Raw genomic sequence first — 15970 nt, 5'->3', positions numbered from 1 at the left:
CCTTCAGCGACGACTCTACGTCTCAAGCTGATCCGAAGCCGCTCGCCGTTGACACGCCTTCGCAGCTGGAATCGGGACCTCTCAGCTCGGCTGACTTGCTTCTCCGCTTCTCCAGCGATGCAGCAGTTCCAGTCCGGTTCCCCTGCCGCCATCCGGTGACTTCAAAGAGCTTCTAAAAGAGCAGCGGCGTTGTTGCAAATGCCGCGCCGTTATTGCGGCTCGTGCGGGTCTCCCCTGCACGCCGATGACGGCCACACGGAGTGCGTTTCCTGCTTGGGGAAACCCCATGCGGAAGCTGTGCTCACGGGAGCTATTTGCTCTCATTGTGAGAGTTTTAGTCTCGCCTCTCTCCGCTCACGGATCGCTTTCTTTTCAGAGAGCGACTCCGCCCCCCGCGCCCTCCCGTTTTCTTCCTCCCAGGGACCTGTGAGGAAAAAACAGAGGGGTCGAGCGATCGGCCACGAGCGAGCTCACGCCGGCCAGATCCCACGTGCCTCGCTCTCGCCGCAGGTAGCAGACGCAGTACTCGTTCCCGTATCTCAGGGAACCGAGGTTACGTTAGTAACGGAGTACGTTTTTATTGTAGCATTTGTATAGTTTTTACCATTAAAATTAAGAAAATTTTTTAAGAGTAATTTTTTTGTAAGGGGTCACAATAAAGTTACAGTAAAATGCACATGAACAGTTGCTTCCTGCAACAATATTCTATAATGAACCCAGATTCAGTAAGAAAGTATGCAGACAACTATACCAGTTTTGACTGCCTGCCAGCCGATAGAGAAAGGGGTCCTGGCTTGCACGATGTAGAGGGTAACAGGACTGTGGTTGTCAGGTCCGGGGCCCCACGAGAGCTGAGCAGTCCTGTCTGTGACGTCCCCCACCAACACATCCACCGGAGCACCAGGGGGCCCTGACAACATTACCGCCAAAGAGACAAAAAGGACTCACACTTGCTGCGTATCCTTATCAGAGAAGGGCACAGCAAGGTGACCAAGTACCTTGCGATGTGAGACAAGTCTGCCCACAAAAGGCGACATGCTTATTATTCAGAACCAGGGAGAGAGATCCTTCACTTGATGATGGAAATACAAAAGGTTCTAAAGAGCACGAAGCAGGGAATTAATGCATTGATTTCAGATACTCCTGTAGTCATTACTTCAAGAGCTGAATAATGGAATACAATAGAAATAGCGGGGCCAATTGTGAGGCCTTTTTAATTTATATTTGATAAATGCTCAGAAAAGTGTAGAATACTGAGCAGCCTCTGCGGGGGGAGATGCACATACCTCTGACAATTAAGTCTGCAGCCGCAGACACACTGTCCACTGCTGTATGCACCATACAGACGTACTTCCCAGAGTGCTTCAGCTGCACATTCCTGATCATAAGATCCCCAGAAGAGCCCTATAACAAAGAGCATTATATAAAAAATTTGTGAAGAAAAAAATATCTATCTATCTATCTATCTATCTATCTAAAAGTCCGTCCGTCCAACCATCCATCTATATAGCCCCGATGGTGTAGTTTGATTGCTATACACTACTATTTATAAATGTTTTTGAAAGAAGTCTCTTATGTTCACCAAGGCTGCATTTGTTTGTTTAAAAATACAGTAAAACTAGTAATATTGTGAAATGTTATTGCAATTTAAAATATCCATTTTCTATTTCAATATATTTTAAAATGTAATTTATTTTTTGATGACGAAGCTGAATTTTCAACAGCTATTACTCCAGTGTTACATGATCCTTCAGAAATCATTCCAATATGCCGATTTGCTGCTCAAGAAACATTTGTTATTATTTCCAATGTTAAAATGGTTGTCCTTCTTAATATTTTTGTGGAAACAATGTTTTTCAGGATTTTTTAATTAATAGAAAGTTGAAAAGGATATTAATTTGAAACAAATTTGTAAAATTCTAATTGTCACTTTTGATCAATATAATGCATCCTTGCTGAAAAAAAGTACTAATTAATTTTTTTAAAAATCATAAAATTTTTGAACAGTAGTGTATATTTTTATGGTACTACCGTGGTACTTAAATGGAAACCTAAAAGTCTCTAAAATCAAGTATATATTTTAATTTTTGTAGTTACATCACATTTGAAAAACATCAAGAAGCAAATAGCAGTAGCAAAAAGCTCTCATATTTGATTGGCTCTTCAGTTCAGATAGGGTCCTTTTAACTTGTTTGGACAAGCAATCCTTCTGCTGTTAGTGAGAGCCCACCATTTGTGCATTTGTTCATCGGTCTCTCCAGGTTCTCAAAAGCAATACTTGGCAACTTAAAAGCTCTGTGGATGATCTACAGAGTGAGAGAGTGGGTCCTGTTGATTGCTATTTGAGGTTCACTGTGTGTTAAACAGAGTACGATGTAAATCCTGTAATCACACAGATTTGTGCCTCTATGTTCAGAGAGCAGCCAGGTGCCCTTGTACTCAAGTTCCCCCCATTGCTAGCTGAGCTAAAAAAAAAAGTTAAAACACCAGATTCCAAATCATTCCTCACTCGCATTCCTCTACCCCGAGTGATTTCAAAGAGGAATCCAAGGCTGCAGTAATTCAGAAATACAGCATTTGTAGCTTTGAATTATAATGACTGACAGAAACGCACCCCTCCAATCATCCCAAAGTGATCGTGTCGAGTGAAATCAATGAGCTTGCCGTTGAAGAACCACTTGAAGATGGGGTGTAGAGTGGAGTCTTTAGATACTTCACACGGCAAGACAATGCTCTCCCCCACTGTGGCATCCATACTCAAAGGAGGGACTGTAATCTTGGTTGGTTCTGCCAAAATAAAAAATGTTTTAAGTGAGATAAAGGGAAGAAAGGACTAGGACAGAAGTGTTGAAGGTCTTCAGTTATGCATTAATTCATGAGAGTTTTCAGGTTTGGAGACTCAAGGGCCAACCAGCTAAACAAACTGAAAACCAGCCTGGGAAAACATCCAGGCCAGCCTAAACCACCTTAAACCAGCTAAAATCATAGATGAAGTTCTTTTATTCAGCAGGTACTTGTTGATTCACTTACTAGGCATCACAAAAGAGAATCGGTCTCATTTTAAAATTTAACACAAACAAAATTATACTTTTTTTCATTCAGTCCTGAATTTCAATAACCCTACTTGAAGCCATCAAAGTGTTCAAAAACATGCATATGTAATGCCATAAGTTATTAAAGGAGTAAATTGAGAAAAAAAAAAACTTGCAACACCAGCATATTTTTAATTAAACATGCAGAAAGTGACTGGGGAGACGAGGATGAAATCCGCTCCCGGTGCTGTGGACGGCTCGGATTTTTTTTCACACTAACGGCTGGACCAATAACTCACACATGACAAAAGCTTGGATGAGTTATACCTCTGTCAAACCGGCAGGAACATAAAACAACTATATATTTCATTATCAATTTCATGCTTGGGTTGCTCACTGTTTTTCCACTGGTTCTCATCCGGTTTAAGGCATCTGCTTAGAAGCAAGAGAAATGTGCTGTTTGTGAAATGTGAAAGGTGCTTTACCTTTGACCACTAAAGTCCCAGAACTGCTGGATGTACCGAAGGGGTTTCTGGCGACACAAGTGTACCTCCCTGCGTCGGATTTGGTTACATTGGCGATCCTGAGAGTACCGTCCTCTGAGATGGTCCGCCTGTAACAGTAAATAAAAATTGTTGGAACAACCAATGATATCTTCATATAACAATGCTGTTCATTAAATAATAAATAAATGTTTTATTTATATATAGTGCTGTCAAACGATTAATTGCGATTAATCGCATCTAAAATTAATTTTTTTTTTACATAATATATGTATGTGTTACACACTCATATATTATGTAAACAAAAACTTTTATTTTGGATGCGATTAATCGCTATTAATCGTTTGACAGCACTAATATATATATATATTTTTGACAATTAATACTTTCATCCAGAATTATGAAAGTATCATGAATTAAATTGACCAAAATTTAGCACCAAATCAGCATATTGGAATGATTTGTGAAGGATCATGTGACACTGAAAACTGGAGTAATGGCTGCTAAGTTATGTAAAACAGTACAAATATTTAACAAAATAACTTTTGAACAGTTTCTTGAATAGCCCTTACCAAAAAGTAGTATACTTCAAGTTTATTTTATAAAAGTATACTTTCCTATTTTTAGTTTAAAAGAAGTATACTAATAGCACACTTGAATAAACTTCTTTTTCGTAAGGGAGTGTGTGTGTGTGTGTGTGTGTGTGTACGAAAACAGATTCTCTCACTCTCCTCAAACAGGTTTTTATTAGAAGTGGTTGTTCACACACAGGTTATGGATTTTTCATAACCCCTAACCCTCTGTATTAAATGTGTATTTGGCTGATATGAATGATGGCTAAAATTACGTAGGTTGTGTAGGAGAGGTGTGTGAGATATAGGCCTATAAGCATCCAAAATCTTCAACTATGTATTATAGAACTGTGTTAAGTAAGAGTAAAAGTATTTGGGTGGTGAAACTGACAGTCTACTGGAACAGATGAAAGAATAAGCAAAGATGGTCTTTAACCCAACACGTTCTCTGACACACAGAGTCTGCTCAGGTACTAGATCAGAGCTTTAATGTTCAAGGATACAGCAACCTTCCTTCCTTCCTTCCTTCATCTTGCCTCCCCAAAAGGAATTCTTAAAGACACAGTCTCAGCCCAACTATTCCAGACAACACAAAAACAACCATATAGTTCTCTTGGTATGCTTGTGTTTATTATTTTTTTAAGAAGTCTGAAAACTGTAGAAAATCATTCAGATTAAATAGACAGAGTTTTCAACAGGATGCAGTCAGTTAATGGGATTCTAAAAAGTAAATACTGCTTTATTAAGGCCAAGAATAAAGTGAAAGGGAAGAGGATGTAAAAGGGAAGCTGGTTTGAATTCTTAACTGCGGCCTTATCATATCCAACACATGTAAGATGCTATCGACACATTAAAAAGCGTTTCCAAAAAGGCAGCAAGAGCAGATGTGATTATGGAGCTCTTGCAGAAGGCTGTCTGGATCATGTGAGATGTTGATAGCATCTGACTGAAATGCTAACCTGGCTAGAGATCTGACTTTGTAATAGAGCTGCAACAGCACAAACAAAACAGATTCTCTCGCTCTATTCAAACAGGTTTTTATTAGTGGTGCTTGTTCAGGTTATGGATTTTTCATAACCCTCCCCAAACCCTCTGTATTAAATGTGTATTTGTCAGATATGAATGATAGCTAAAATTACGTAGGTTGTGTAGGAGAGGTGTGTGAGATAAGTGCATTGTAAGTGATAATTTATGCATCTGTTACGTTGCTGTTATGCAAAATATTTGCATTTTCCTCAGAAATTGTTAAAATTATTACATATTTCTTATTATGTATATTTCATTTAACTGGAAACTTGTCAGACATCCTGCAACTGATTTCAGAAAACAATTCTCAGAAGTGCTTCATCGACCTTGATGTACACCAACAAACAATGCTGCTTTGCTTTTAATAACTAGGAATAGAATGGAAGGAATGATAGATAGATAGATTAATAAATAGAGCAATGTAAATATATAATGTTGAGATCCGCTGTGACCTTCTCCCAGAACAAATCAAACACGAGCACAGCAGACCTGCCAGCTCAGAAATCAAACAATTTCAGCCGCCGCTTTTTAAAATAAATATGTATTTACTATGGCTCAGAGAACATGCTTTACGCTGAGAGCTTTCCTCTGATTTATTGACAAAAATATCAAACGTTGAGCGATAGAAGCGTGCGGACCAGACGACCCGTGAGCAATGAGCTGCAAAACCAATAGGAAAAAAGGCAAGAGCTATCTGCTTACGGAACGAAACTTCTGACCATACGGAGCCACATTTATATTTGCGTCAAGACATGATGGCTTTGTAATCAGTCTCTGATCCGTCCTCTCCTGACCGCCCTGTGGAATACAATGACTAATCGATGCTTCTCCTCGCATGTTGAGGCACGTCCAGAGAATCACAAAGTCTACGATGCAACACATATTGACTTGATACAAACTTAGGAGTGTGAGATGAAACAAGATTGACATGTTCGTGTTTGTACTGCTTCAAACTAAATCAGAGTGTAATTGCTGTGAAAACATTTCAGACTTAATCATATTTATCCACAAAGCATCTATCTGTGTGCCTCAGAAGGGCAGAGTACCTAAACTACCTATTAAAAGTTTGGGATTTTTTATTTTATTTTGATGTTTTGAAAGAAGTCTCTTATGCTCACCAAGGCTGCATTTACTTGATCACAAACACAGTAAAAACAGTAATATTGTGAAATATTATTACAATTTAACTTTTCTTTTTTCATATTTTAAAAGGTAATTAATTACTATGATGGTAAAGCTGAATTTTCAGCAGAAATCAATTTATTATTAATTTCATGTCACGGTTGATCAATTTAATATGTTCTTGCTGAATTTTCAGGGTGCTATATTTCCTGTATGCATAGTATACAAATGTTCTCCATGCATGGAATAAACATATAACCATACTACTGTACATTTGTCAAAATGAGCAATACAGAGCAGAGCACACTGTGTGAGAAAACTCAGTCACCATAAAATTCAGTTTCCATTGTAACAAATGAACTAGAAGTAATATTATGTGATTGGACTGTTAAAAGTACAAAATTAGATTAAAATGCATTTTTTAAATATACAGACTAAACACCAATTGCTGAAGTAAACATGCAATTTGCAATAATAATATTGCTTGAACAATGTAGTTTGAAACATTTTTGTGACATATTCTCAGTTTTACATAATGTATATTCTAACTTGTATGCATTATCAAGATCAAGATGGCGCCGCAAATGGCAGCCAGGACTAATAAACATATCTGTACATTTATCTAAATAATTACATTTTTTCCTATACTTCTATTTCTGTATATAGTACATTATTCAATTTTTCTTTTTTATTATATTAGTGTTATATTACATACCTACTGTGTTATTCCTATGTATGTCTGCACTATCATGTATGTCTGCACTATGTTTGTACTTTCTTCTACACTGGAAGCTCCTGTCGTCAAGTCAAATTCCTTGTGTGTGTAAACATACTTGGTAATAAAGCTCTTCTGATTCTGATTCTGATTATGCAGCATGCAGCATACTAATGTTCCATTCCAAACACAACTAACCAAAGCAGATTGCATGCAATAGTATATCACACAATGCAATGCACTCCACTTGACATTTCATAGTTTGAGCAAAGTGTTAAAATATTTTACTCAAAATTGGATCTGAAAAATGATAAACGAATGTCACTTGCTGAATTAAACACGGACTGTTTAATGAAATGTTATTTGTCGCATACTCCATACTACTTCACATAGACTACTATATGTAAAACATTATTATGCAGTGTGCACAGTGTGTGTGCATTAAAGTGGATTGTTAGAAGTTAAAGAGATAGTTCACCTAAAAATGAAAATTCTGCCATCATTTACTCAACCTCATGCTCTTCCAAACCTGTAGTAATTTCTCTCTTCTGCTGAACAAAAAATATATTTTGAAAATTGTGGGTAACCAAACCATTTCTGGTCCCCATTGACTTCCATGGTGTTTTTTCCCCATACTATATAAGTCAATGGGGACCAGAAATGGTTTGGGTCCCCACTTTTTTCAAAAATATAATCTTTTATGTTCAATAGAAGAAAGAAACTCATAAAGGTTTGGAACAACTTAAGGGTTAGTAAATTATGAGTTAATTTAATTTTTGGCTGAATTATCCCTTTGAGATTTTTCTACACAATATCTGAAAATAACTATTTCCAAAATAACAACTAGATGCCACTTGCTGAATTAAACATGTGCTGTTTATTTATGCATATTGCTTCAAATAGGGCACTATTTTTAAAACAACAGTATTCTGACAACAGTATATGCACAAAATAGTGTATCCCACAATGCAGTGTGCTTGACTTGACTATTTCCAAAATAATAACTAAATGCCACTTGCTGAATTAGACATGCACTCTTTATTTGTGAGTACTCCATAATTGTTTCACATAGGCTACTATTCCTAAAAGTATGAAGTACACACTACTTCATGTATGTGCAATAGTGTATCCCATAATGCAGTGGACTTGACTTGACCCTCCATTTCCTTCAACACATTTAGGTGAACTGTCAAAAGTTAAAACATTGCAATTCAAAATCTAAAAATAACAACAAAATAACTATTTCCAAAATTATAACTAGATGCCATCTGCTGAACATGCACTGTTTATTTGTGCAGACTGTTTCATTTAGGCTACTATTTCTAAATCAATAATATGCCCAATGTGCTATAATGTATCCCACAATGCAGTGCTCTTGACTTGACCATTCATTTCCTTCCTGATAGATTTGAGTGGACTGTCAAAAGCTAAAACATTTCTACTCAAAACCGGAAAATAACTGCAAATTGATAACTGGATGCCACTTGCTGAATTAAACATGCACTCACCGTTTACTGAAATCTTTTCGGCATATTGCATAATGTTGCATATGCTACAAAACAACAGTATGCGGTGTACAGTACATACTGTGAGGTACGGAGTTAAGAGTATGTTAGCACTCCATTTCAGGCTTACCCTGACCCTCTGATAGACAGTATCTGATACACAGTCTTGCACCTCTTGTCTCATTTCCTCCGTTCGCTCTAACTTCCACTCCCTCTCGCCCTTTCCATCGCTCCCCCTCTCCCTCATCCAATAATCACATCACTCCACGGAGACCCTGGGCAACATCAGTGAGTCATGGCATGTGTGTTCTCTCTCAGGTCCAGATGGACCACAGTGCACAGAGTGAGCTCCCATTGGTTATCAGTCCATCCCCATCCATTACTGGAGATCATACACTCGTCCCTCCTGCCACCTGTTCTGACATGGCCATGCTAGAACGATTCTGTCCCATTGAAACCCAACAAGAAAGAGGCAGAACCAGGGGTGTATTAATTAGTGTTCCACTAGGCACTCACTCTTGTGTGAAAAGTGCCATTAGGAAGGATGTTGTTGGTCTTGAATGTGCAACATCTGTGCCTTTGCAACTTGTGTTCGGTATGGACAAAAAAAAGGCAATTATGTTTGAATAAAACATATAGAAAAACATCACACAGTAGTGGGCTGATGCTTTGCAAATAATGACTGCTAAGAGAGAGAATGTAGGAAACGGGAAGTTAAAAAATGCATTCTCATTATAAATTATTTTTTTTATGGGAAGTAATGTTAATTTGGCATTATTTCTTCCCCTCACAGCTGATGCTTTTTTTCTGCAACATATAATTGAGCACAACTGGATTCCATTTAAGCACTTAAATTTACTTCCATTCATCAGCATTATTTTTACATTTTAAAACTCCAGGAAATGAAAATTGGGAGTTTTGTCCCAATGAATCCGATCAAAAACAACAGTAAACAATTATTATATTACACAATATTTCTATTTTAAATAAATGCTGTTCTTTTGTACTTTTTTTGTGCTGCTAAATCTAAATTCTTTAACAGCAGAACTGTTTTTTTCCACATTGATAATAATAAGTAGGGCTGTGCAAAAAATCAAATGCGATTGCAGCTTTACTGACTAGATGCGCATGAAAATCGCATTCGATTTTTTGCACAGCCCTAATAAGAAGAAATGTTCCTGATCACCAAATCAGCATATTAGAATGATTTCTAAAGATTGCTGAAAATTCAGCTTTAAAAAATTATTTTAAATTGTAAAAATATTTCACAATATTACTGTTTTAACCAAATAAAATGCAGCCTTGGTAACGCTTGTGCACTGTAAATATATTATAATTATAATATAATAATTAATATAATTTATGGATTTAGCAGATGCTTTTATCCAAAGTGACTTACAGTGCATTCAGGATATACATTTTTTACCATTATGTGTGTTCCCTGAATATATATTATATATTTAATATTATATATTAAATATACCTCTGCATTTATCAGAAAATAAATTATAGATAAAGATACATAATCCACATTCCTTGTTGGAAAAAGTATATTGTGGCATAAAATTAACTACTAATTACTAATAAATCCATGCAGATGGATGCAAGAACGCACCCTGTGTGACCAGGCCCTAAGACACTCCATCAGAACCCTGCATTACTGCGGTGCAAACAAACCCAAAGGCTCTGGAGACAACTGGAGTGCAAGCGGCTCATTTCGCACCTTTCATTAGTGACCGGTCTGCTGACCCATACCTCTTGCTGTCTTTCAGGAACTCGTTGCCTCTCCTCCAAGAGTACGAAGCTCTGGGGGATGCGTGCGGCCGGCATTCGATGATAGCTTCCCCGCCTCTCTGGATCAGTGTGGTCTTCTTCACTGTTTTTATTGAGAAGTCTGGAGGAGAGGCTGAAAGACAAGGGATTTGTGGTGTTTGGCTCAGATTTTTGATTTTATTGGACATATTTCACCACTAGAAATACTGAATACCAGGGTTCACACACATTAGACCAATTCATTTTCATGACATTTTAGTGATGCACTGAAATAAAACTTGTTTTCATGACAGATTTATTTGAACATACATTATACAATGAAGATACAACTAAAAGGATAAGTAAAATATAATGAATATGTAATATAGTATATATATTTAGCAAAAATATATATTCTAGTTGTCTGATGAGGTTAGGGAAATTAAATGGCTTTTACAAGCTGTATTACTGACATCTTTCTGCGGTTGAAACACTGATTGAGTGATTACATGAGATATATTATATTTCACCAAGTCATACTTTTTCTTTCAGCAGACCTTCTGATGTTCATACATGTTTATTTCATGCTTTAACTAACAGCAAAAAAGAAGAGATGATTGAAGAGATGACTAATATGGTTTTAAAAATCAATCCTATTTTATTGAGATTTCTGTGGTGGTTCTCCATTTGTATTCTCAGATATATCAACACGATTAAATGTATTTTAGAGCAGAACATAAATGTTCATATGGTACCAAATTCCATGAATTTCCAAGGCTTTTCCAGGTCTGAAAATCACAAATTGAAAAATCCATGTGGTTCTTTGATGACATGGAAAGATGCTTACCCACAACTTTGAGCTCAGCACTTGCATATATGACTCCGTTATCATTCTCTGCCAAACACTGATACATCCCAGAATCCATCAGGTTTATGTTGGAGATGGTTAACCCGCCACCATCAACACGAATTCTGTCCTGAGCATAAACAAAACTGTCAGGACAGATTGCATGCACCACTAATAACCTAGATATACATTTCAACATATACACTCAGCCAGCATATTTCAAGTCTTAGTACTTGGGGAGGGGTGTTACTCTAGCGGTTAGTATTATCACCTGAGAGACCAAAGGCTGTCCATTCTTGAGCCATCGGTAAACAGGTTGAGGTTTTCCATTAGCCTTGCACTCCCAGTGAAGATCAGACTCAATAGCCATGTTTGCGTCATACAGAGTCTGCGACCACTGCAGGTGTTCCACATCTGTGTGAACAGCAATGAACTACTATAATACAAATGCAGAGGTCTGCATCCTGCCTTAACACAACGGCTGTCTCTCTGAACTCTCTCCCTTGCAATGCACTGCAACAATGATGAAAGCATTGTGTTTTATAAACCACCAAAAAAAATGAGGTTACTCTGTGCACATTAATTCTAGATGATTCTTCCTGTCTTTCAGAGGAGCACAGTAGCAGTGCATATATCGTGGGCTCTCTGTGTAGACTAAACAATGCCTGCTATAGCCATTCTAATTAGTCTTGCCTTGACAATTGACAATAAAATCTATTCTTTCATTATTTATTATTTACCACAGGTTGCTGTGTGATCCGTTATCTGACTCATTAAAAATGTAAATTTCTTTTATTGATTCTCGTGCGGTAATCGCGATGGCCGACAAAACGCTGCATGGATAGGCGAGATAAGGAAAGGTCTTTTAACATTGTGAAAAATACCCTGCGCACAATTTTTTGGATACAGCTGACTAAATATTTGCAAAAAGGGCTAATTAGCATCCAATACATATTTTGACCATTTGGCTATTGTATACTTAAGTCAGTATTTGACCTTACTTTGAAATACAAGACGTCCTTTTGCAATACTACGTCCTTTGGAGTTTTCGGCCACGCATTCATAAAGTCCAGAATCCTCTGGACGGAAATATGGGATCTCTAGGACACCATTCGAGTGATTTATCTTCATTTTTCCTGGGAAGGGGCTTCCGTCCGCTCTCTTCCAGGAAATAGAAGGCACTGGACTGAGAAAAGTCAAGAAAAGATACCATATTAGCATCAGAATGTGCAAAGATGATCTATGGAGGCTTAACAGGATTCATCAAAGCAGATCATGTTACTAGTTAGTCAACATGTTACTCAATCCATTTCTGCACAGTTACAATTCAAATTTGACATATTTTCCAGTCACTTTGACGTACAGTATGTTTAATGTTTCTTAAATATTTTGGGTAATTAAACTTTTTTCAGCCATTAATTATATGAAACACTACCATTCAAATGTTTGGGTTTAGTAAGATTTCTTTTCTATTTTTTTTGAATGAATACTTATAACATTGATAATAGAAGAAATGTTGTTTGAGCACCAAATCACAAAAGATTTCTCAAGGTTTATGTGACACTGGAGACTGGAGTAATGGCTGCTGAAAACTCAGCTTTGCTTTCACAGGAATACATTTTAAAATCTTTTAAAACAGAAAATAGTTATTTTTAATTGTAATACTATTTCACAATATTACCATTTTAAAGTATTTTAATCAAAACAAACGCAGCTTTAGTGAGCATAAGAGACTTTCAAAAAATATTAAAAACTCTTACCAACCCCAAAAGTTACTCCAAAGCTTTATTAAATTTGTATTAAACGAAATGATAAATAAAACATAAAAATAAATGGTCTGCCAGCATATCTATTCTGTGTTTGATAGCCCACCAGTATCCCAGCATCCCTTAACACATTACCTGTGGACAATCCAAGGCCAGAACCCTGTCTCACCCCTGGATCACAGTCAGCAGCTGTTTTTAAAAATAATGCCTTCCCCTCTCCATCTGTTTCCTACTTCTTCACTAAGATTAAAGGATCCTGTATATTTCTGAGACATTTCTCTTAAATAAACTGCTAAGATGTACTATGTGCCAAGTGTGGCAATCCCCAGTTAGCAAAGCAACCCTCTGGAGGCAAGGAGTCCATCTGTTAGTAAAGAAGAGACCTACTTTCCTAAAGCGAAACACTCCAATCGAACTGATGATCCTTTGGCAACATGGAGCATTTTTTCAAACTGGACTTCAATCTTTGGCTCATACTCCCCCATCACAGCTGGAAAATGAGGATGGACAAGCATGAGTCTTTTAGGGTAAAACCAATGCACTTCAATTCAAATATGATTATACTTTTTTCTTTTGACAATATTTTTTCACGTCTTGTCATATTCATTAGCTTTAGTCCATCTGACTCATAACTACACTTTTATACTTAGTAGACAAAAATATAATTTTGATAAATAGATAGATTAAAACAAATAGATAACTGAATAAAATGAAAACAGATAAAAAGGTAAATAAGTGACTTTTCTGACACTTTATGAAAATGTTAATAAATATCCTATATATGTTTAAATATAATTTTTACACAAAATACTTGTTAAAGTTAATAAAAAATAAATAAATAAACCTGACCAAACTTATATTATGAAAAAAGGCATACATTATGAAAGACATTATTTTAAACATTTATCACATATATAAAACAGATACTCATAACATAACATGTGAAAACAGTGTTTTATTAGGTAAATTTTGAATTTTTAAATAAAAATACATGCAAAAATAATTTAAAGATTTATATTAAAAAGAAAAAAAGCATTGCTTTGCCAACAAGACTGTCTTAGTCAACCAGCTTTAGATAAAGATCCTGACAGTTTTGGCTATGCTGGTCGACTTGCACCAACTAGAAAATCATGTAAATTTATGCTGGCCTAAAATGTATATATATATATTTTTTTTCAGCAGGGAACGTAGATCAAACACAAGGAAAAGTAAGAAATAAGAATTAGTAAAGTAGTAAGAGTTCAGCAGTGGTCTTGCGCCCAAAATATTCATAGATAAAAATATTCAATATTCACATGAACTCAAAATATTCAAAACCTCTCCGCCCTACTTCATATACCTTGTCTGGGTGAATATTAAACAGACACTAATGACTGGTGATGTTGAGCCTCCCGGGGTATACGTGTATGTGTGTGAGGATGGAAGTCTTCTTTCTTAATGCAGAATTTTTTCTCCTTCCCTCACTCTCTCTCTCTCTCTCTCTCTCTCTCTCTCTCTCTCTCTCTCTCACACACACACACACACACACACACACACACACACAGTTGGCTGAGCATGGCTCAGAGACTATGAATACACAAATGCTACATCTCTGAGTGGCAGCAAAGCAAACACCGTCATGCTCAAATCTACTGATTCATCACTGTTAGCAGTTCCTCCAGGCTACTCACCGTCCCGACGTAGCACCACTGGAGTTGGGGAACTGTAGACGGTCGTATTGGTCATCACATTCCTTACCACACACGTGTAGTTGCCCACGTCTGACGTCTCAACTTTTGCAATATACAAGTTTCCAGTCCTCTGGGACACAAATCGTCGGTTGTCCCCAACAACAATGCTGGGGCGGCCATTAAATATCCAGGAGTATCTGATTTCTGAGGAGAAAAATTGTCAGATGACAGTACTAAATTTTTTTGCCAACTATAGATATATATAGTCATCGATATATAGACAACATGCTGCATGCCCTACTTAGTGTATAGCTTGATGCATTATGAAATAGAAAATTTGAAAACTGTTTTAAAATCTTTTTTTTTTTTTATTAAATTCAACCATTTGTGGATGAAATTTAGATGAGTATGTTCTCAGCTTGTAAGAGCTCAGCTGTGGGAAGGGAGTTTATATATAACAAGGTTAAAGCAATACAGTTTCGATTTTGACAGTCAAGCAACAGGAGCTGAAAACTAATATTATTCCATGAAAAAGGCATATTCTGGCTCTACAAACAGCTCTACAAAATCTGCATTTATTCTTCATGACTGCAAATAAACACAGCATTACAATGTAAGATGATAACCTGTGACGCAGAAATATTACGTGTGTGTGTGTGTATATATATGAAAATCATTCTGATATAATAAATGATAAGAGGAAGTTTTAAGACAAAATGATAAGAGGAAGTTTTAAGACAAAATAAATAATTACATCATTAATTTTTACTATTTATTTTCAGACAGGCAAAATACATGTATTTGTATTATGCTGGCAAATGGCATATTTCTCAAAAATAACCCTTATACTGTCAAAATAATTAAAAAGGCCATCAAAACAACTTTCAATTTTCCACCACAAAATGTCCAACGCATGCCATTTGAAAGTATCAAATTAAGCAGTGTTTATTAGAGGGCAGACAGGGGGTTAGAGTGGCTGAAATGTGGATTGATAAGGGCTATTTAAGGTCCAAAAGCATATCTAAGAGTGTACAGCAGCACTGAGGAAAAAGAACCATTTGGCTTCAAGACAGAAAAAGGTGAATTAAAACCATCATAAATGGAGTGGTGACAAGGTGAGGGACCTCTCATCATTACTGGGCACTGTGCTCAAGGCTTTTGGTCTCTTAGGAAACAAATTCACAGCCACTATAATCTGAAATCATGTGACAGAGCAGACCAATGAACACGGCTATTTATGAGTAAAAAGAGGTGACAGTTTTTTTTTTTTTTTTACTTCAGTTAGTAGTTACTGTACAGTAACGGAGAGCTGTCTCTGAAATTCACAAGGCTCAGTTCAATGTTCTAGAAAACAACCAACAGTAATTTAACATCAAAATAATACTAAAGTAACAATCAACCAAAATTACCTCTTATTGTGCACCTTATTCCAAAAAAAAAAAAAAAAAAAAAAAAAAAAC

At 36.5% G+C, this 15970-nt stretch overlaps 1 protein-coding gene across 1 annotated transcript in view; it reads right to left on the bottom strand.

The window, feature by feature from the left end:
* The window catches only part of LOC107666966 (contactin-4-like), a 38125-nt gene that overhangs the window by 13469 nt on the left and 8686 nt on the right, over nt 1-15970 (bottom strand). Inside the window, exons 5-14 of the mRNA XM_016458524.1 lie at nt 14511-14714; nt 13228-13330; nt 12076-12260; nt 11346-11488; nt 11075-11204; nt 10231-10381; nt 3518-3645; nt 2615-2787; nt 1287-1404; nt 752-910 (exon numbers count right to left, since the gene is read on the bottom strand). Coding sequence (XP_016314010.1) covers nt 752-910; nt 1287-1404; nt 2615-2787; nt 3518-3645; nt 10231-10381; nt 11075-11204; nt 11346-11488; nt 12076-12260; nt 13228-13330; nt 14511-14714 — 1494 coding nt within the window. The remainder of the gene's footprint in view (nt 1-751; nt 911-1286; nt 1405-2614; nt 2788-3517; nt 3646-10230; nt 10382-11074; nt 11205-11345; nt 11489-12075; nt 12261-13227; nt 13331-14510; nt 14715-15970) is intronic.

The sequence above is a fragment of the Sinocyclocheilus anshuiensis genome, unplaced genomic scaffold (genome assembly GCF_001515605.1).
Source record: "Sinocyclocheilus anshuiensis isolate Anshui unplaced genomic scaffold, SAMN03320099.WGS_v1.1 scaffold615, whole genome shotgun sequence".
NCBI lineage: Eukaryota > Metazoa > Chordata > Actinopteri > Cypriniformes > Cyprinidae > Sinocyclocheilus > Sinocyclocheilus anshuiensis.
This window is presented reverse-complemented; position numbering and strand designations above follow the sequence as displayed.